Source organism: Oncorhynchus masou, chromosome 10 (assembly GCF_036934945.1).
Source record: "Oncorhynchus masou masou isolate Uvic2021 chromosome 10, UVic_Omas_1.1, whole genome shotgun sequence".
NCBI classification, from domain to species: Eukaryota; Metazoa; Chordata; class Actinopteri; order Salmoniformes; family Salmonidae; genus Oncorhynchus; species Oncorhynchus masou.
Window position 1 is genome coordinate 50,133,565 of NC_088221.1, and position 22,736 is coordinate 50,156,300.

At 44.7% G+C, this 22,736-nt stretch overlaps 1 protein-coding gene across 1 annotated transcript; it reads left to right on the forward strand.

Moving 5' to 3' along the window:
* The first annotated feature begins 336 nt into the window (after positions 1-336).
* LOC135546898 (uncharacterized) lies at positions 337-1,809 on the forward strand. Its single transcript, XM_064975457.1, has one exon. It carries the CDS (start codon positions 337-339, stop codon positions 1,807-1,809), a length of 1,473 nt encoding a protein of 490 aa, XP_064831529.1.
* Positions 1,810-22,736: the final 20,927 nt, after the last annotated feature.

Genomic DNA, 22,736 nt, shown 5'->3' on the forward strand with positions numbered 1-22,736 from the left:
CGTTAACATTTGTCATTATTATGTATTTTTACTTTACTGTACTTGTGTTGCTGTGTTATGATGTGTTATGATGTGTTATGCTGTGTTATGTGCTGTGTTGTGCTGTGTTATGATGTGTTATGCTGTGTTATGCTGTGTTATGCTGTATTATGCTGTGTTATGCTGTGTTTTGCTGTGTTATACTGTGTTATGCTGTGTTAAGATGTTGTAATAATGAATTAATCACGTTCCATAATCACCTTCCGATGTAAAAACCGTAGAAATGTCAATCATAAAATTATGATGGGAAGTGGGAAGTGGGAATAAGGCTCAAGCCAAAACAAAGAAAGGCAATTCATGAGCAACACAGTCCCTATTCCACCCATGCTCCACCAAGGTTTTCCAGCAACACAGTCCCTACTCCACCCATGCTCCACCAAGGTTTTCCAGCAACACAGTCCCTACTCCACCCATGCTCCACCAAGGTTTTCCAGCAACACAGTCCCTACTCCACCCATGCTCCACCAAGGTTTTCCAGCAACACAGTCCCTACTCCACCCATGCTCCACCAAGGTTTTCCAGCAACACAGTCCCTACTCCACCCATGCTCCACCAAGGTTTTCCAGCAACACAGTCCCTACTCCACCCATGCTCCACCAAGGTTTTACAGCAACACAGTCCCTATTCCACCCATGCTCCACCAAGGTTTTACAGCAACACAGTCCCTACACCACCCATGAGCAACACAGTCCCTACTCCACCCATGCTCCACCAAGGTTTTCCAGCAACACAGTCCCTATTCCACCCATGCTCCACCAAGGTTTTCCAGCAACACAGTCCCTACTCCACCCATGCCCCACCAAGGTTTTACAGCAACACAGTCCCTACTCCACCCATGAGCAACACAGTCCCTACTCCACCCATGCTCCACCAAGGTTTTCCAGCAACACAGTCCCTATTCCACCCATGCTCCACCAAGGTTTTCCAGCAACACAGTCCCTACTCCACCCATGCTCCACCAAGGTTTTCCAGCAACACAGTCCCTATTCCACCCATGCTCCACCAAGTTTTTCCAGCAACACAGTCCCGACTCCACCCATGCTCCACCAAGGTTTTCCAGCAACACAGTCCCTACTCCACCCATGCTCCACCAAGGTTTTACAGCACACAGTCCCTACTCCACCCATGAGCAACACAGTCCCTACTCCACCCATGAGCAACACAGTCCATACTCCACCCATGCTCCACCAAGGTTTTCCAGCAACACAGTCCCTACTCCACCCATGCTCCACCAAGGTTTCCCAGCAACACAGTCCCTACTCCACCCATGCTCCACCAAGGTTTTACAGCAACACAGTCCCTACTCCACCCATGCTCCACCAAGGTTTTACAGCAACACACTCCCATCTCCACCCATGCTCTACCAAGGTTTTACAGCAACACAGTCCCTACTCCACCCATGAGCAACACAGTCCCTACTCCACCCATGAGCAACACAGTCCCTACTCCACCCATGAGCAACACAGTCCCAACTCCACCCATGAGCAACACAGTCCCTACTCCACCCATGCTCCACCAAGGTTTTACAGCAACACAGTCCCTACTCCACCCATGAGCAACACAGTCCCTACTCCACCCATGAGCAACACAGTCCCTACTCCACCCATGAGCAACACAGTCCCTACTCAACCCATGCTCCACCAAGGTTTTACAGCAACACAGTCCCTACTCCACCAGCAACACAGTCCCTACTCCACCCATGCTCCACCAAGGTTTTACAGCAACACAGTCCCTACTCCACCAGCAACACAGTCCCTACTCCACCCATGAGCAACACAGTCCCTACTCCACCCATGAGCAACACAGTCCCTACTCCACCCATGAGCAACACAGTCCCTACTCCACCCATGAGCAACACAGTCCCTACTCCACCCATGAGCAACACAGTCCCTACTCCACCCATGCTCCACCAAGGTTTTACAGCAAGACAGTCCCTACTCCACCAGCAACACAGTCCCTACTCCACACATGCTCCACCAAGGTTTTACAGCAACACAGTCCCTACTCCACCCATGCTCCACCAAGGTTTTACAGCAACACAGTCCCTACTCCACCAGCAACACAGTCCCTACTCCACCCATGAGCAACACAGTCCCTACTCCACCCATGAGCAACACAGTCCCTACTCCACCCATGAGCAACACAGTCCCTACTCCACCCATGAGCAACACAGTCCCTACTCCACCCATGAGCAACACAGTCCCTACTCCACCCATGCTCCACCAAGGTTTTACAGCAACACAGTGCCTACTCCACCCATGCTCCACCAAGGTTTTACAGCAACACAGTCCCTACTCCACCCATGCTCCACCAAGGTTTTCCAGCACACAGCTTTGATCTACAACAGTAACTATGTTGGTCTATTGGACTTCAAACAATGTGTAGGCAGGTTGCTTAGGATTCAAACCTTCTCAAACAGCCTGATTCATACTCTCTGTCTGTAGGCTACAATATCAAGGTTTGATCTAAACAACAGCTGCCTATAGAGTACCACAGTGTGAGTCATAACACCCATAAAACCTAGCTGTTAGACAGGGAAATGGTTCCAATCGTTTTTTCATCATTTATTTTTCCCATTGGGGATTTGAGAAACCCTTAAAATAAGAGCTAAGTTTTGTGTAGACTGTTTTGATAACTGCAACACTTTCGTTTACTAGTCCAACTCTCTAACCATTATTATTTATTTTATTTTTTATTTCATTTCAACTTTATTTAACCTGGTAGGCCAGTGGAGAACAAGTTCTCATTTGCAACTGCGACCTGGCCAAGATAAAGCAAAGCAGTGAGACACAAACAACAACACAGAGTTACACATAAACAAATGTACAGTCAATAACAAAATAGAAAAATCTATGTACAGTGTGTGCAAATGTAGAAGAGTAGGGAAGTAAGGCCATAGAGGCGAAATAATTACAATTACAATTTAGCATTAACACTGGAGTGATAGATGTGCAGATGATGATGTGCAAGTAGAGATAATGGGGTGCAAAAGAGCAAGAGGGTACGTAATAATATGGGGATGAGGTAGTTGGGTGTGCTATTTCAGGTTATTTACAGATTGTACCTGTACACAGCCAGTGATATGTGAACTGCTCTGACAGCTGATGCTTTAAGTTAGTGAGGGAGATATGAGTCTCCAACTTCAGTGATTTTTGCAATTCATTCCAGTCATTGGCAGCAGAGAACTGGAAGGAAAGGCAGCCAAATGAAGTGTTGGCTTTGGGGATGACCAGTGAAATATACCTGCTTGAACACGTGCTACAGGTGGGTGCTGCTATGGTGACCAGTGAGCTGAGATAAGGCGGAGCTTTACCTAGCATAGACTTGTAGATGACCTGGAGCCAGTGGGTTTGGCGACGAATATGTAGTGAGGGCCAGCCAACGAGATCATACAGGTCGCAGTGGTTGGTAGATTATGGGGCTTTGGTGACAAAACGGATGGCACTGTGATAGACTACCTTCAGTTTGCTGAGTAGAATGTTGGAGGCTATTTTGTAAATTGCATAACCTAAGTTAAGGATCAGTAGGATAGTCAGTTTTACGAGGATATGTTTGGCAGCATGAGTGAAGCAGGCTTTGTTGCGAAATAGGAAGCCAATTCTAGATTTAATTTTGGATTGGAAATGCTTAATATGAGTCTGGAAGGAGAGTTTACAGTCTAACCAGACACCTAGGTATTTGTAGTTGTCCACATATTCTAGGTCAGAACCTTCCAGAGTAGTGATGCTAGTCAGGCGGGCAGAGGGGTGCGGGCAGCAATCAGTTGAAGAGCATGCACTTAGTTTTACTAGCATTTAAAAGCAGTTGGAGGCCATGAAAGGCTACCTGCCACCCCATGTTATTATAAAACCACTACGCTTGAGCTGGGTGTGATGAGAAAACTGATCTCCGTAAAGCAGAGCTTGTGAACATAGCCCCTACATACCACCCACGATGGTCAGCCACCACTACCACAGACCCTGCTGTGTGAAGCTATAGCCCAACCAACCATCTACCATCCTTGGTCCTGGAGCAACAGATGTTTGAGACAGCTCTCCAATCCCAATTAGCCCCTCAACCTCCTCTTCTCCCCTCTCATTGTGCTGCAAGCGTACTTGTGTCTGTTGTAGTACCACATCATTCAGAGAGATTGTATCTAGCGGTAATTATTGGTTAACACTCCCCTCTACACCCCTCCAGCCCTCTTTATTGTGTTGACGTCTCAACTACGGCAGCCATCGTTAATCACGCCATTTAGGATGGAGCTGAACCCAGAGACCCTGGACCGCCCCTCCGCCCACTGCTGGTTGGTGAGGAAATGTTCAATGTTCAATCCCTTCTCCGTTCAATCAGAGAGACACAAGGACATAACAAAAGACGTGCGGAAATCGAGAGAGATTCTCTCATAGTGCCTTCAGAAAGTGTTCATACCCCGAAACTTATTCCACATTGTGATATGTTACAGCCTGAATTCAAAATGGATCAAATATTTTTTTCCCGATCGACATACAATACCGCATAACGACAAAGTGAAAACGCGTTTTTTTTAGAACTTTTTGCAGATTTTATAAAAAATTAAATACAGAAATGTCTCATTTATATACTGTAAGTATTCAGAGTAAATACATGTTAGAATCACCTTTGGCAGCGGTTACCCAGAAAGACTCACAGCTGTAAGTCTCTAAGAGCTTTGCACACCTGGATTCTACAGTATTTATACATTGTTATTATTTTTTTTAATTCTTCATGCTCTGTCAAATTGGTTGGTGATCATTGCTAGACAGCTATTTTCAAGTCTTGCCATATATTTTCAAGATGATTTAATTCAATACTGTAACTTGGCCACTCAGGAACATTCAATGTCATCTTGGTAAGCAACTCCAGTGTATATTTGGCCTTGTGTTTTAGGTTATTGTCCTGCTGAAAGGTGATTTAGTCTCCCAGGGTCTGGTGGAACGCAGACTGAATCAGGTTTTCCTCTAGGATTTTGCCTGTTCTTAGCTCTATTCCAATTATTTATATCCTAGAAATCTCCCTAGTCTTTGCTGATAACAAGCATACCGTTACCACGATGCAGCCACCCCCATGCTTGAAAATATGAAGAGTGGTATTGTGTTGTATTGGATTTGCCCCAAACATAACGCTTTGTTTTCAGGACATAAAGGCAATTTCTTTGCCACATTTTTTGCAGTTTTACTTTAATGCCTTTTTGCAAACAGGATGCATGTTTTGGAATATTGTTATTCTGGACAGACTTCCTTCTTTTCACTGTCAATTAGGTTAATATTGTGGAGTAACTACAATGTTGTTGATCCATCCACAGCTGTCTCCTATCACAGCCATTCAACTCTGTAACTGTTTTAAAGTCACCATTGCCTTCATTGTGAAATCCCTGAGAGGTTTCCTTCCTCTCCGGCAACTGAGTTAGGAAGGACTCCTGTATCTTTGTAGTGACTGGGTGCATTGATAAACCATCCATAGTATAATTAATAATTCACGATGCTCAAAGGGATATTAAATGTCTGCTTTTTTATTTTATTTTTACCCATCAATAGGTACCTTCTTTGCGAGGCATTTGAAAACCTCCCTGGTTTCTGTAGTTGAATCTCTGTGGTTGAAATTCACTGATTGACAGAGGGACCTTACAGATATCTCAATTCAATCCATTTTAAATTCGGGCTGTAACAGAACACACCGTCATAACAAACACACATGTAACAGCCTTCACTATTATACTATACATGTAGCAAGGTGTTAAGTGCTAGTTTGTTTACATGTTTGTTTTGTTATTTATTTTCTTCCTATTGGCATCTAGTAACCAAACACAACCTAACCTTAACCACCAAGTGAAACACCAGTTGGTGACCTAAGATTGGTAATATTCAAGACTAAACTGGGTTTAACCAGAACAAAAATGTTGGAAAAGTCAAGAGTTATGAAGGCTCTGTATCTGTCACGTTTTGGAGAGATTTGTCTTTTAAATTGTCACGATCGTCATATGGAGGAGACCAAAGCGCAGCGTGATTAGAATACATTATACTTTTAATAAAGATAGACACTAAACAAACGTGACATTATCATACCAACGTGCAAACACAGGCAACTAGACATAGACAATAACCCACGAAATACCCCAAAGAAGATGGCTGCCTAAATATGGTTCCCAATCAGAGACAACGATAAACACCTGCCTCTAATTGAGAACCAATCTAGGCAACCATAGACATATAGAAACACCTAGATGATAACACAACCCCATAAACCTACAAACCCCATAGACAGTGCAAAAAAACACATACATCACCCAAGTCACACCCTGACCTAACCAAAACAATAAAGAAAACAAACAATACTCAGGTCAAATCGTGACATACATTTAGGGTCTAGACTAGTGTACACCGTCCAGCATCAGAATAAAATTTCTCTGAGGCATAGACTCATAAACAGAACTCAGATTTAAAGTTTATATTTGGTGCAGCCCTGTGGTTCATCTTTTTAAACTACTGTAAGCTTTCTAGCTTTTTGTCAGTGTTGTGTTTGCGTTCAAAACCTTCCTACCGTCTTCAGTGTAATCCAGGGGTCAGACAGTGTCAGCAGGGGATACCCCTCTGTGTCACATTTGTGTATGAATGGCTGAGGGCTGAATGGCTCTTTTTTACTGCCCGGTGTAGACCTTGCCCTAAGGCCCCAGCTCTCCTCCCTCCAGCGCGACAGGGTGTCCACAGTGTGCATCATTTCTTTAGGAATTGTTGAGCATCTGTACACTTCTTTCAAAATGCTCAAACTTCACTGGAGTGCTCTGGACATTTAGTAGGAGTGAACAAAGGAGGGAGTAGGCATCTTGTTGGCATCAATTCATACACACCATCATATAAATAGCTGTGTATTTTTTTTCTATTTGGTTAGTCACATAACTTCTGTTTATCCTCGAAGAGCATCCCAGTCACTTCAAGTAGGTTATCCTACCCAGGGTTTTTAACTGGGGTCTCATCCATTCTCTGTCTATCTGTCCCAGCTCTCCTCCCTGCAGCAGAGAGAAAGAACATTAAAGTAGACAGTTGGATTAGCTCTGCCCCCCCCCCCCCCACCACCCTGCCTTCTGCTCTGCTAGCTAATGAGCTGACACGCCCACCAATAGAACTGGCATTTTCTAATCAGATGTTCCTCTCCTCTGTGTGAGATGGGTACAATGTATTTATCCCCCCCCTCTTCGAAACACATTTATGTGCAAGTTGACAATAACATAAAATCTTGTCTCCCAAATGCTGCAAACCGGTGCCTGTGAGGCGCTTCAACCTAACATGCTGACATGGGACCTACAGTAAGACACACCAGTGGGATTGAACAGGAGAGCCTGCCTGTATTGTAGCTGCTGGCTGTCCTAAACAGGAGAGCCGGCCTGTATTGTAGGTGCTGGCTGTCATAAACAAGAGAGCCTGCCTGTATTGTAGGTGCTGGCTGTCCTAAGCAGGAGAGCCTGCCTGTATTGTAGGTGCTGGCTGTCCTAAACAGGAGAGCCGGCCTGTATTGTAGGTGCTGGCTGTCCTAAACAAGAGAGCCTGCCTGTATTGTAGGTGCTGGCTGTCCTAAGCAGGAGAGCCTGCCTGTATTGTAGGTGCTGGCTGTCCTAAACAAGAGAGCCTGCCTGTATTGTAGGTGCTGGCTGTCCTAAACAGGAGAGCCTGCCTGTATTGTAGGTGCTGGCTGTCTTAAACAAGAGAGCCTGCCTGTATTGTAGGTGCTGGCTGTCTTAAACAAGAGAGCCTGCCTGTATTGTAGGTGCTAGCTGTCATAAACAGGAGAGCCTGCCTAAAACAGGTAATCTCCTGAATCCCCTGCTCTGTGAACGGAGGACTCTGTGAACGGAGGACTCTGTGAACGGAGGACTCTGTGAACGGAGGACCTGTCTAGTATTTAAATGACCTGGGAAGAGATGATCTATGTGCTCTAACCCAAGGCCTGGGGACAAACACAGGCCTCTCTGCTGTTCATTCTCCTCTACATATATTTCTCAAGGACATTTCTTGGCATCTAACAACAACAAATAGCAGGACCACAACACAGCTAGCACGTTGAGGGAGAAACATTAAGCATAAGGATTTTTTTCTTGAAGCGGCTCATTTTTTTCTGAAAAGCTAAACCAAAGATAGGAGTCTCTTCTTTTCATTTTTCTGTTTAAACCGACCAAACGTTCCAGAACTTTCTGTGTGACTGTGTACACCCACCCTCCGAGTAGCACTCTGACCCCTGCCAGCTCTTAAACAAAACACCATCTCCTTTAGGAAGTGGTCGGTCAGAGCCAGGACTGGACGGCCCAAGGGGCTAATGGAGGAATTATCAATCTGTTCATTGGCTGTTTTGTCAGGAGGATCTCTGGAAGGCTGAGAGGGTGGATCTGTCAACGGATAATTTATGAAATTTAATTCACAAATTAGAATCCACCTTCCCGCCTCTTTCTCTCTGACTTTCCCCTTCTCTATCTTTCCCTCCTTCCCTTCTCTTCCCCTCTCAGCCGTCTCTCTACCACCAGCTAGCCCAACAGCAGTGGCAACAATGCAGCGTTATGAGGACAACTAGTTCCATTAGGTTCGTTGTGTAGCAGCAGTGCAGAGACGACCTAGCTGCGGTATTAACGGGGAAGGAGAGGAGGAGAGAGGGGATGTTTAATTAAGATGGATGATTTATGGAGGGGAACAGAGACACAACCGTAACAGAACAGGAGTCACAGCTGATAAGGTCACACTTGTTCTGGTTTGTTCACATGGTGGATGGATGGTGGGTGGGTGGGTGGGTGGGTGGGTGGATGGTGGGTGGATGGTGGGTGGATGGATGGTGGATGGGGGATGGATGGATGGTTGGGAGATTCGGTGGGAGATTTTAAGCAGCAGAATCTGTCTCCAAGGGTCACATGTTCAATCTCAGTGCTAGGCACTGGTTTGTTTAGGCCTGTCCCAAACCTTAACCCTTAATTTAACCACACGGAATGAATGCCTAAGGTTGTACTTTTGCCGTGTTTGACAGCTAAGATACGCCACTACATGGCCTAATTAAAACGTCAAGCCATAGCATAAATCTGTTGCTGCAGTTACATCACGGTAACCATGACGTTTGATTTGGACATTGGGTTGTCTTCCCAAGGCATGGAATCTTGGATTCACAACCAAATCTTGTGTGCCCACTGAACAACTACTTAATTTGACCGATCCCCCCCATTTTTTGGGGGGGTGGATTAACCCAACATTTATTTTAACACTCTGTCTCAAGATATTACCAAGGGACGGCCACTCAAAAACAGAATGGAGACAATTGGAGATGACAATTTCCTTTTTATGTTAAACAGATGTAGCACAAGGGTGCTATTCTGGTCCTTCTTCCCTTCTTAGTCCTTGGCCCTTTTTCCCTTCCAAGTCCTTGGCACTTCTTCCCTTCCTAGTCCTGGGCCCTTCTTCCCTTCCTAGTCCTTGGCCCTTCTTCCCTTCCTAATTCTTGGCCCTTCTTCCCTTCCTAGTCCTGGGCCCTTCTTCCCTTCCTTGTCCTTGGCTCTTATTCCCTTCCTCGTCGTTGGCCCTTCTTCCCTTCCTCGTCCTTGGCCCTTCTTCCCTTCCTCGTCCTTGGCCCTTCTTCCCTTCCTAGTCCTGGGTCCTTCTTCCCTTCCTAGTCCTGGGTCCTTCTTCCCTTCCTAGTCCTTGGCCCTTCTTCCCTTCCTCGTCCTTGGCCTTTCTTCCCTTCCTGGTATTTGGCCCTTCTTCCCTTCCTAGTCCTGGGCCCTTCTTCCCTTCCTAATCCTTGGCCCTTCTTCCCTTCCTAGTCCTTGGCCCTTCTTCCCTTCCTAGTCCTGGGCCCTTCTTCCCTTCCTAGACCTGGGCCCTTCTTCCCTTCCTAGACCTGGGCCCTTCTTCCCTTCCTAGTCCTTGGCCCTTCTTCCCTTCCTAGTCCTTGGCCCTTCTTCCCTTCCTAGTCCTGGGCCCTTCTTCCCTTCCACATCCTTGGCTCTTATTCCCTTCCTCGTCCATGGCCCTTCTTCCCTTCCTGGTCCTTGGCCTTTCTTCCCTTCCTGGTCCTTGGCCTTTCTTCCCTTCCTGGTCCTTGGCCCTTCTTCCCTTCCTAGTCCTGGGCCCTTCTTCCCTTCCTAGTCCTGGGCCTTCTTCCCTTCCTAGTCCTGGGCCCTTCTTCCCTTCCTAGTCCTGAGCCCTTCTTCCCTTCCTAGTCCTGGGCCCTTCTTCCCTTCCTAGTCCTGGGCCCTTCTTCCCTTCCTAGTCCTGGGCCCTTCTTCCCTTCCTCGTCCTGGGCCTTCTTCCCTTCCTCGTCCTGGGCCTTCTTCCCTTCCTCGTCCTGGGCCCTCTTCCCTTCCTCGTCCTGGGCCCTTCTTCCCTTCCTAGTCCTGGGCCCTTCTTCCCTTCCTAGTCCTGGGCCCTTCTTCCCTTCCTAGTCCTGGGCCCTTCGTCCCTTCCTAGTCCTGGGCCCTTCTTCCCTTCCTAGTCCTGGGCCCTTCTTCCCTTCCTAGTCCTGGGCCCTTCTTCCCTTCCTAGTCCTGGGCCCTTCTTCCCTTTCTAGTCCTGGGCCCTTCTTCCCTTCCTAGTCCTGGGCCCTTCTTCCCTTCCTAGTCCTGGGCCCTTCGTCCCTTCCTAGTCCTGGGCCCTTCTTCCCTTCCTAGTCCTGGGCCCTTCTTCCCTTCCTAGTCCTGGGCCCTTCTTCCCTTCCTAGTCCTGGGCCCTTCTTCCCTTTCTAGTCCTTGGCCCTTCTTCCCTTCCTAGTCCTGGGCCTTTCTTCCCTTCCTAGTCCTGGGCCCTTCTTCCCTTCCTAGTCCTTGGCCCTTCTTCCCTTCCTCGTCCTTGGCCTTCCTTCCTTTCCTGGTCCTGGGCCCTTCTTCCCTTCATAGTCCTTGGCCCTTCTTCCCTTCATTGTCCTTGGCCCTTCTGCTCAACCAGACAGATAATAGAGGCTTGTTTGGACAACCCTGTCATTCAGCCTCTAACAAGCTGATCCCACAGGGACTGACAGGCGGGGAGGACAGGGGTTAAACTGACTGTGGACATGACTAGCCACCAGTGTTTAGTGTGCCATCAACTATTCATCGGGATACTTAACCCTTGAATGCCGTTATTAGAATGAAGGATGCAGGACCATGACGCATCTGGGAGGATTGGAATCGTTGCAAAACCAGAAACCCTTCATGACCGCCCATGGTTTGTGCTCTGTTGATATGTCACTAAATTCCTTATTACACCTTGACCCCGAGGTAAGGCCTCACTCTCGATTCTGTGTACCTGAACTACCACTACTCCCTGCTCTAATTCCTGTAAATGGCCAGGTAATGATGTGTGTTAAAGCACTTTGTCTATCTGGCTATCTTTCAGCTTTCCTGTTCCCACAGTGCAGTGATAAGCCTTCTTCACAGACTTCACAGATAGCTCATGGTGAACGCAAGGAGATCATTATAGGCTATCACTTTCCTTCACCTTTCACTTGGGGTAAACAAGTTAAATGTATTTGTTTTACATTTAGAATTTAGGCTGTAACTGAGGCTAACCATTAGCCACATTTGTGTTTTTTTTTGGAAATAATTAGAAAACTATTTGAAAATATTAGAGCAGTCTATCAAAAAAACTAACATTGATCTTTTAAAAAAGGAAATTATTATATTATGCCTGTTGCCATATTTTACTTTTAACGAGGCAAGTCAGTTAGGAACAAATTCATATTTTCAATGACAACCTTGGAACAGTGGGTTAACTGCCTGTTCAGGGGCAGAACAACAGATTTTTACCTTGTCAACTCTGGGATTTGAACTTGCAACCATTCCGGTTACTAATCAAACACTCGAACCACTAGTCTACCCTGCCACCATTTAGGTATTCAACAATAAAAAACCCATTGCCTCATGGATATAATGCTGCAACATATTAGTTGATCTATGTGACTGATCATGAATGAACTTCTTGCTTCATTTACGGCCCTGTAATTTCCCACTGGCCACACACTGGTTGAATCAATGTTGTGTCCAATGTAATTTGTCAATGTATTGCGACGTGGAATCTGCATGGAAGATACATTGGATTTTAAATAATGTATTAAAGTGGGCCTTCATCCTTCATTCTAATAAAAGCATTCAAGGGTTGGGGTGGCAGGGTAGCCTAGTGGTTAGAGCGTTGGACTAGAAACTGGAAGGTTGCAAGTTCAAACCCCCGAGCTGACAAGGTACAAATCTGTCGTTCTGCCCCTGAACAGGCAGTTCACCCACTGTTCCTAGGCTGTTGTTGAAAATAAGAATTTGTTGTTAACTGGCTTGCCTAGTAAAATAATTTTAAAAAGGGTTAAGTATCTTGTTTTTTTTGACGGTGGAATTTCAACCCTCAGGATTATGTTATCATCGTAACCAATGTTCTTTCATATCCAAACCTTGTAGAAAACGTGTTGAATTTGTACCTTTAAAACAATGTCAGACAATGTTATATCAACTTGCAGAAGAAGAAGAAAAAAAAACTAGAGGCTGGACAGCACCTCCTACTGGAGAATTGATATACAGTTATCATTTAGTCTCCCATTCAGGGTTTCTCAATCGCAACCAAAGGTTGAAACCCATAAAGTCTGCCATGATGGATTTAGTGAAAAACACTTAAATTGCTACTCTTCTGGCACCGAATGACCAATCTGCACCAAACGTGATATGTGGCATCTAGGTCTCTCAAAGCAATATTTTCCAGACTAGTACATAAAAAAACAGGACTTCTACACCCAGCTATCATACGAGACAGAACTTACTCACCAAGCTGTCACCAAGCTGTCATACGAGACAGAACTTACTCACCAAGCTGTCACCAAGCTGTCAATCGAGACAGAACTTACTCACCAAGCTGTCACCCAGCAGTCAATCGAGACAGAACTTACTCCCCCAGATGTCACCAATCTATCACCCAGCAGTCACCCAGCTGTCACCAATCTATCACCCAGCACTCACCAAGCTGTCACCAAGCTGTCACCAAGCTCTCTCTCTCAAGATTGATTGGAGAGATCACGTTGAGGGCTCTGTCCTTTTTCTGATTGGAGAGGTTGTGTGGAGGGCTCTGTCGTTTTTCTGATTGGATAGGTCGTGTGGAGGGCTCTGTCCTTTTTCTGATTGGATAGGTCGTGTGGAGGGCTCTGTCGTTTTTCTGATTGGATAGGTCGTGTGGAGGGTTCTGTCCTTTTTCTGATTGGATAGGTCGTGTGGAGGGCTCTGTCGTTTTTCTGATTGGATAGGTCGTGTGGAGGGCTCTGTCGTTTTTCTGATTGGATAGGTCGTGTGGAGGGTTCTGTCGTTTTTCTGATTGGATAGGTCGTGTGGAGGGCTCTGTCCTTTTTCTGATTGGATAGGTCGTGTGGAGGGTTCTGTCCTTTTTCTGATTGGATAGGTCGTGTGGAGGGCTCTGTCGTTTTTCTGATTGGATAGTTCGTGTGGAGGGTTCTGTCCTTTTTCTGATTGGATAGGTCGTGTGGAGGGTTCTGTCCTTTTTCTGATTGGATAGGTCGTGTGGAGGGCTCTGTCCTTTTTCTGATTGGATAGGTCGTGTGGAGGGTTCTGTCCTTTTTCTGATTGGATAGGTCGTGTGGAGGGCTCTGTCGTTTTTCTGATTGGATAGTTCGTGTGGAGGGTTCTGTCCTTTTTCTGATTGGAGAGGTCGTGTGGAGGGCTCTGTCCTTTTTCTGATTGGATAGGTCGTGTGGAGGGCTCTGTCCTTTTTCTGATTGGATAGGTCGTGTGGAGGGCTCTGTCCTTTTTCTGATTGGATAGGTCGTGTGCAGGGCTCTGTCCTTTTTCTGATTGGATAGGTCGTGTGGAGGGTTCTGTCCTTTTTCTGATTGGATAGTTTGTGTGGAGGGCTCTGTCCTTTTTCTGATTGGATAGTTTGTGTGGAGGGCTCTGTCCTTTTTCTGATTGGATAGGTCGTGTGGAGGGCTCTGTCCTTTTTCTGATTGGATAGGTCATGTGGAGGGCTCTGTCCTTTTTCTGATTGGATAGGTCGTGTGGAGGGCTCTGTCCTTTTTCTGATTGGATAGGTCGTGTGGAGGGCTCTGTCCTTTTTCTGATTGGATAGGTCATGTGCAGGGCTCTGTCCTTTTTCTGATTGGATAGGTCGTGTGGAGGGCTCTGTCCTTTTTCTGATTGGATAGGTCGGATGGAGGGCTCTGTCCTTTTTCTGATTGGATAGGTGCTCTGTCCTTTTTGATTGGATAGGTCTGATTGGATAGTTTGTGTGGAGGGCTCTGTCCTTTTTCTGATTGGATAGGTCGTGTGGAGGGTTCTGTCCTTTTTCTGATTGGATAGGTCGTGTGGAGGGCTCTGTCCTTTTTCTGATTGGATAGGTCGTGTGGAGGGTTCTGTCCTTTTTCTGATTGGATAGTTTGTGTGGAGGGTTCTGTCCTTTTTCTGATTGGATAGGGTTCTGTCCTTTTTCTGATTGGAGGGTTCTGTCCTTTTTCTGATTGGATAGGTCGTGTGGAGGGCTCTGTCCTTTTTCTGATTGGATAGGTCGTGTGGAGGGCTCTGTCCTTTTTCTGATTGGATAGTTTGTGTGGAGGGCTCTGTCCTTTTTCTGATTGGATAGGTCGTGTGGAGGGTTCTGTCCTTTTTCTGATTGGATAGTTTGTGTGGAGGGCTCTGTCCTTTTTCTGATTGGATAGGTCGTGTGGAGGGTTCTGTCCTTTTTCTGATTGGATAGTTTGTGTGGAGGGTTCTGTCCTTTTTCTGATTGGATAGGTCGTGTGGAGGGTTCTGTCCTTTTTCTGATTGGATAGGTCGTGTGCAGGGCTCTGTCCTTTTTCTGATTGGATAGGTCGTGTGGAGGGCTCTGTCCTTTTTCTGATTGGATAGTTTGTGTGGAGGGTTCTGTCCTTTTTCTGATTGGATAGGTCGTGTGGAGGGTTCTGTCCTTTTTCTGATTGGATAGTTTGTGTGGAGGGCTCTGTCCTTTTTCTGATTGGATAGTTTGTGTGGAGGGCTCTGTCCTTTTTCTGATTGGATAGTTTGTGTGGAGGGTTCTGTCCTTTTTCTGATTGGAGGTCGTGTGGAGGGCTCTGTCCTTTTTCTGATTGGATAGGTCGTGTGGAGGGCTCTGTCCTTTTTCTGATTGGATAGGTCGTGTGCAGGGCTCTGTCCTTTTTCTGATTGGATAGTTCGTGTGGAGGGTTCTGTCCTTTTTCTGATTGGATAGGTCGTGTGGAGGGCTCTGTCCTTTTTCTGATTGGATAGGTCGTGTGGAGGGCTCTGTCCTTTTTCTGATTGGATAGGTCGTGTGGAGGGCTCTGTCCTTTTTCTGATTGGATAGTTCGTGTGGAGGGTTCTGTCCTTTTTCTGATTGGATAGGTCGTGTGCAGGGCTCTGTCCTTTTTCTGATTGGATAGGTCGTGTGTAGGGCTCTGTCCTTTTTCTGATTGGATAGGTCGTGTGGAGGGTTCTGTCCTTTTTCTGATTGGATAGTTCGTGTGGAGGGTTCTGTCCTTTTTCTGATTGGATAGGTCGTGTGGAGGGCTCTGTCCTTTTTCTGATTGGATAGGTCGTGTGTAGGGCTATAATAATCAACTGAAATTTATGTTGAAATTAGATTAATGTAACAACCTGTTAGGTTGGTCAGGTTCAGTCAATATATTTAAGTTGAAGTGTTTTACCCTAATTTCAATGTTTACAACGTTGGTTGAAATTTGATGAAAATAGCAGCCTACTGGTCGAGGACTTTTTTCAAATCCAATGTATTTTCCACGTTGATTCCATATTGATTCCATATCACAGTACCTTGACAAAATGATGTCGAAACAACGTTAATTCAAGCAGTGTGTGCCCAGGTTTAAAAAAAAATATTTTACTTTACTCGGCAGTGTAGCCTAGTGGTTAGAGCGTTGGACTAGTAACTGGAAGGTTGCAAGTTCAAACCCCCGAGCTGACAAGGTACAAATCTGTCATTCTGCCCCTGAACAGGCAGTTAACCCATTGTTCCTAGGCTGTCATTGAAAATAAGAATTTGTTCTTAACTGACTTGCCTAGTTAAATAAAGGTAAAATACTCAAACTTAGGCAAATGTGCAGTGGGTCTCACTTGGTAACTGAATGCAGTTTTCGTATGGCACTTGAAAACATGGCCCAGGGGATATACGTTAGGATGGGAAGATCTCCAACGAAGGAGAATTCAGCTGTTAATTGAATGAATTGGATCGCATTGAAATGTACCAGCTTTTGGGTTCTTTCATCCTTTTAATTTAGGTATCTAAACACTTCGGTCAGGGGGCAGGGCTGCATCCCAAACGGAACCTTATTCCCTATACAGTACACTATAAGGAATACGGTGCACTATAAGGAATAGGGTGCACTACTAGGAATAGGGTACACTACTAGGAATAGAGTGCACTAGCTTTCTTAAAAACTACAAAGAGTCACTCATTGGCCCCATTACTAAGGTCACCAACACATCTATTGGTCTCGGTGTGTTTCCAAGGGTATGGAAGTCGGCCATAATAACGGCCATCTTTAAATCAGGCGACCCTGCTGACGTGAGTAACTACAGGCCCATTAGTATACTACCTGTGGTGTCAAAGGTTGTTGAAAAGTGTGTAGCAGAACAACTGATTGCCCACCTCAACAACAGCCCCTTCACATTACACTCCATGCAGTTTGGCCTCAGAGCGAAACACTCCACAGAAACGGCCAACTGCTTTCTTCTGGAAAATGTGAAGTCCAAGATGGACAAAGGGGGTGCTGTTGGGGCTGTGTTTCTGGACCTAAGGAAGGCTTTTGATACTGTTAACCATGAGATTCTCATCACAAAATTGTCAAAGTTCAACTTTTCCCCTGATGCCTTGAGATGGATGAAATCATACCTTGAAGGCAGAACTCAGTGTGTCAGAGTGAGCAATGAGCTGTCGCCCTATCATAGCTATGATGTGGGCGTGCCCCAAGGGTCAATACTGGGGCCCCTCCTGTTCAGCCTGTACATTAATGATCTGCCTTCTGTCTGTACTGGGTCTGAAGTTCAAATGTATGCAGATGATACAGTGATACATGTGCATGCAAAGAGCAAACAACAAGCTGCACAAGAACTCACTACTGTAATGGTCCAGGTTACAAAGGGGCTCAGTGACTCGTGTTTGCATCTCAATGTGAAAAAAACTGTTTGCATGTTCTTCACAAAGAAGGCAACAGATGCTACTGAGCCAGATGTCTATGTGTCAGGGGAGAAGCTCCAGGTGGTATCCGATTTTAAGTACCTTGGCATCATACTTGATTCCAACCTCTCTTTTAAAAAGCATGTGAAAAAGGTAATTCAAATAACTAAATTCAACCTAGCTAATTTCCGATTTATACGAAATTGTTTGACTACAGAGGTAGCAAAACTGTACTTCAACTCTATGATACTCCCCACTTAACATACTGCTTGACTAGTTGGGCCCAAGCTTGCTGTACAACATTAAAACCTATTCAGTCTGTCTACAAACAGGCTCTCAAAGTGCTTGATAGGAAGCCCAATAGCCATCATCATTGTCACATCCTTAGAAAGCATGAGCTCTTGAGTTGGGAAAATCTTGTGCAATACACCGACGCATGTCTTGTATTCAAGATCCTTAATGGCCTGGCTCCCCTCCACTCAATATTTTTGTTAAACAGAAAACCCAGACATATGGCAGCAGATCCACAAGGTCTGCCATGAGAGGTGACTGTATAGTTCCCCTAAGGAAAAGCACCTTTAGTAAATCTGCATTCTCTGTGAGAGCTTCCCATGTCTGGAATACACTGCCATCAGACACACATAACTGCACCACATATCACACTTTCACAAAATGCTTGAAGACATGGCTAAAGGTCAATCAGATTTGTGAACATGGTCCCTAGCTGTGTGTTGCCGCTTTCCATGTTGTCTGTTGTCTGTAGCTTGTGAGGTGTGGAAACACTTTGTTGCTTTTATGAATTTTGTCTTGCTGCTTTTTGCTCTATGTTGCTCTGTCTTTATGCTACGTCTTGCTTGTCCTATGTTGCTATGTCTTGCTTGTTCTATGTTGCTATTGTCTATATTGTAATTGTTTTTAATAACCTGCCCAGGGACTGCGGTTGAAAATTAGCCGGCTGGCTAAAACCGGCACTTTTACTGAAACGTTGATTAATGTCCACTGTCCCTGTAAAAATAAAAATAAACTCAAACTCAAACTAGGAATACGGTACACAACTAGGAATAGAGTGCACTATAAGGAATAGGGTACACTATAAGGAATAGGGTGCACTATAAGGAATAGGGTGCACTATAAGGAATAGGGTGCACTATAAGGAATAGGGTGCACTATAAGGAATAGGGTGCACTACTAGGAATAGGGTGCACTATAAGGAATAGGGTGCACTATAAGGAATAGGGTACACTATAAGGAATAGGGTGCACTATAAGGAATAGGGTGCACTACTAGGAATAGAATAAGGAATAGGGTGCACTATAGGAATAGGGTATACTACTAGGGTGCAATAGGAATAGGGTGCACTACTAGGAATACTAGGAATAGGGTGCACTATAAGGAATAGGATGCACTACTACTAGGAATAGGGTAGGGGTACACTACTAGGAATAGGGTACACTACTAGGAATAGGGTACACTACTAGGAATAGGGTACACTACTAGGAATAGGGTACACTACTAGGAATAGGGAATACTAGGAATAGGGTACTACTACTAGGAATAGGGTACACTACTAGGAATAGGGTACTAGGAATAGGGTACTACTAGGAATAGGGTAATACTAGGAATAGGGTACACTACAGGAATACTAGGAATAGGGTACACTACTAGGAATAGGGTACACTACTAGGAATAGGGTACACTACTAGGAATAGGGTGCATAGGAATAGGGGGTACACTACTAGGAATAGGGTACACTACTAGGAATAGGGTACACTACTAGGAATAGGGTACACTACTAGGAATAGGGTAGGAATAGGGTACACTACTAGGAATAGGGTACACTACTAGGAATAGGGTGCACTACTAGGAATAGGGTACACTACTAGGAATAGGGTACACTAGGAATAGGGTACACTACTAGGAATAGGGTACACTACTAGGAATAGGGTACACTACTAGGAATAGGAATAGGGTACACTACTAGGAATAGGGTACACTACTAGGAATAGGGTACACTACTAGGAATAGGGTACACTACTAGGGGTAATAGGAATAGGGTACACTACTAGGGTAATAGGGTACACTACTAGAATAGACACTACTAGGAATAGGGTACACTACTAGGAATAGGGTACACTACTAGGAATAGGGTACACTACTAGGAATAGGGTACACTACTAGGAATAGGGTACACTACTAGAAATAGGGTACACTACTAGGAATAGGGTAACTAGGGGGTACACTACTAGAAATACACTACTAGAAATAGGGTACACTACTAGAAATAGGGTACACTACTAGGGGGTACACTACTAGGAATAGGGTACACTACTAGAATAGGGTACACTACTAGGAATAGGGTACACTACTAGGGGTACATTACTAGGAATAGGGTACACTACTAGGAATAGGGTACACTACTAGGAATAGGGTACACTACTAGGAATAGGGTACACTACTAGGAATAGGGTACACTACTAGGGGTAATACTAGGAATAGGGTGCACTACTAGGGGTACACTACTAGAAATAGGGTACACTACTAGGAATAGGGTACACTACTACTAGGAATAGGGTACACTACTAGGAATAGGGTACACTACTAGGAATAGGGTGCACTACTAGGAATAGGGTACACTACTAGGAATAGGGTACACTACTAGGAATAGGGTACACTACTAGGAATAGGGTACACTACTAGGAATAGGGTGCACTACTAGGAATAGGGTGCACTACTAGGAATAGGGTACACTACTAGGAATAGGGTACTACTAGGAATAGGGTACACTACTAGGAATAGGGTACACTACTAGGAATAGGGTACACTACTAGGAATAGGGTACACTACTAGGAATAGGGTACACTACTAGGAATAGGGTACACTACTAGGAATAGGGTACACTACTAGGAATAGGGTACACTACTAGGAATAGGGTACACTACTAGGAATAGGGTACACTACTAGGAATAGGGTACACTACTAGAAATAGGGTGCACTACTAGGAATAGGGTACACTACTAGGAATAGGGTACACTACTAGGAATAGGGTACACTACTAGGAATAGGGTACACTACTAGGAATAGGGTACACTACTAGAAATAGGGTACACTACTAGAAATAGGGTACACTACTAGGAATAGGGTACACTACTAGGAATAGGGTACACTACTAGGAATAGGGTACACTACTAGAAATAGGGTACACTACTAGGAATAGGGTGCACTACTAGGAATAGGGTACACTACTAGAAATAGGGTGCATTACTAGGAATAGGGTACACTACTAGAAATAGGGTACACTACTAGGAATAGGGTACACTACTAGGAATAGGGTACACTACTAGGAATAGGGTACACTACTAGGAATAGGGTACACTACTAGGAATAGGGTACACTACTAGGAATAGGGTACACTACTAGGAATAGGGTACACTACTAGGAATAGGAATAGGGTACACTACTAGGAATAGGGGTACACTACTAGGAATAATAGGGGGTACACTACTAGGAATAGGGTACACTACTAGGAATAGGGTGCACTACTAGGAATAGGGTACACTACTAGGAATAGGGTGCACTACTAGGAATAGGGTGCACTACTAGGAATAGGGTGCACTACTAGAAATAGGGTGCACTACTAGGAATAGGGTGCACTACTAGGAATAGGGTACTAAATACTACTAGGAATATGGACTACTAGGAATAGGGTGCACTACTAGGAATAGGGGTGCACTACTAGAAATAGGAAACATGTGCACTACTAGGAATAGGATACACTACTAGGAATAGGGTGCACTACTAGGAATAGGGTACACTACTAGGAATAGGGTACACTACTAGGAATAGGGTACACTACTAGGAATAGGGTGCCCTTTGGGATGTATCCCAGGTGATACTGTAAATGTTCCCCAGTGATTAAATGAAAGCACACCACAGGAGCTGAATAGCTCCACATCAAATCAAATCAAATTTGGAATGAGAGTAGATTTCTATTGCCTCCACTTTACAATAACAGGATATATTTTGGGATTGAATGCTTTCCTCGTTTTTCCTAGCATATGGAGGTCATGAGTTGTCAACTCATTCATATATATTTTTTTCCCTCAATACATAAGGAAAGTTCACTTTTTTTCCAATTGCACCTATAGGCTGTGTCTATATGAAGACTTGCACATGCCTATGACCCGCAGCAGAAACGGCCAAAAATGACTAACGCGTGTCGCAAACGAATGAAAAGTGTCCCTCTCCGTTTGCCTTCGTTACCATAGAGACGGAAACAATTATTTCTATGGAAACTGGAGCATGGATGACTACTGTTGTTCTTAGCACTGGATAAATAGTGAATGAAATGTCTAAACTGAAGTTTATTTCATAGTATTACATTTGAATGAGGTAAGGCAGTGTGGTATTTAAGATAACATGAAGAGCAAAATGGCTGTAATTCTCAATTGAATATGTAGCTAGTTGTTCGATTCTTACTTCCTAACGTTAGCTAGCTATAGGTTATGGTGCTTTCAAGACCACTGGGAAGTCGGATAAAAACGAGGTCAAATCATGATTTTAGTAATATTTAGGTTGAAATACGGAACTCTACTTGTAGTTCCGAATTTGATAACCGTTTAAAAACGATTTTTCCCATTCGGAGCTTGGTTTTTTTTAAAGTGAGTTTCCAGTTTTTTTGAACGCACCGGTGTAGATTTCCCAGTTCCCAGTTGTTTTGAATGCGGCATTTGCCCATCTCAATGCCCAAATTGATTAACTACATACAGTATGTTGCGCAACTGGAGTCAGTCGTCCCGATGAGCCCTTCCCAGCTTGTTTATGTTGGATAATAAAGCAGCATGACACTAGTTAAAACTTGTAAAATAAAGTGATATTTATTTCAATGGGCGGGGTCGAAATAACTTGTAGGTTATAGGTCACCATGTCCAATTTGTTCCATCCTACTTGATTTTTAAAAATCTCGAATAGCGTACCGAGCCTAATAACTTGTAACCTAATATTGGTCACGGTGATACAGTCCACTGTCTTTCACTCCCGTTTACCGCACGCAGTAAGGAGAGGGAAGCAATTAGATAGCGTCGTCAATGTTAGACCAGGGCGATAGCTACGGTATTAACGTATATTGTTAAATGTTTGTAAAACTATATATATATAAACTAACAATTTCTCCGATAAAAAACGGAATGATTCTGAACACAAGTCAAAATTTCGGCAGAAAAGTTAAAACATTTTTCTGAAGTTAATATCCATAAGCGTATACATAGTATACTGGGAAGAGCTCATCCGGACGACTAAACCGGGTGGCCACCAAGCGTATGTTTTAGCCTCGTACGAACCATGCTAAATGAAGTTAGATTATATCAGGTCAGTTCGTATAAGGTTATATCCGTAATTCCGTATATCCTCGCTCCCACAGTTCACTCATATGGTGCTTTCAAGACAACCGGGAACTCGGGAAAATCATGACTCCCGTGATCCTCAGGTCGGAAAGACCGGAGCTCTAGAAAGATGTGAACGTGGCACTTTCACCAACAATCGGATGCATCCGGTTTTCAACACTACAGTAATTTACTCTGGCCAAAAATT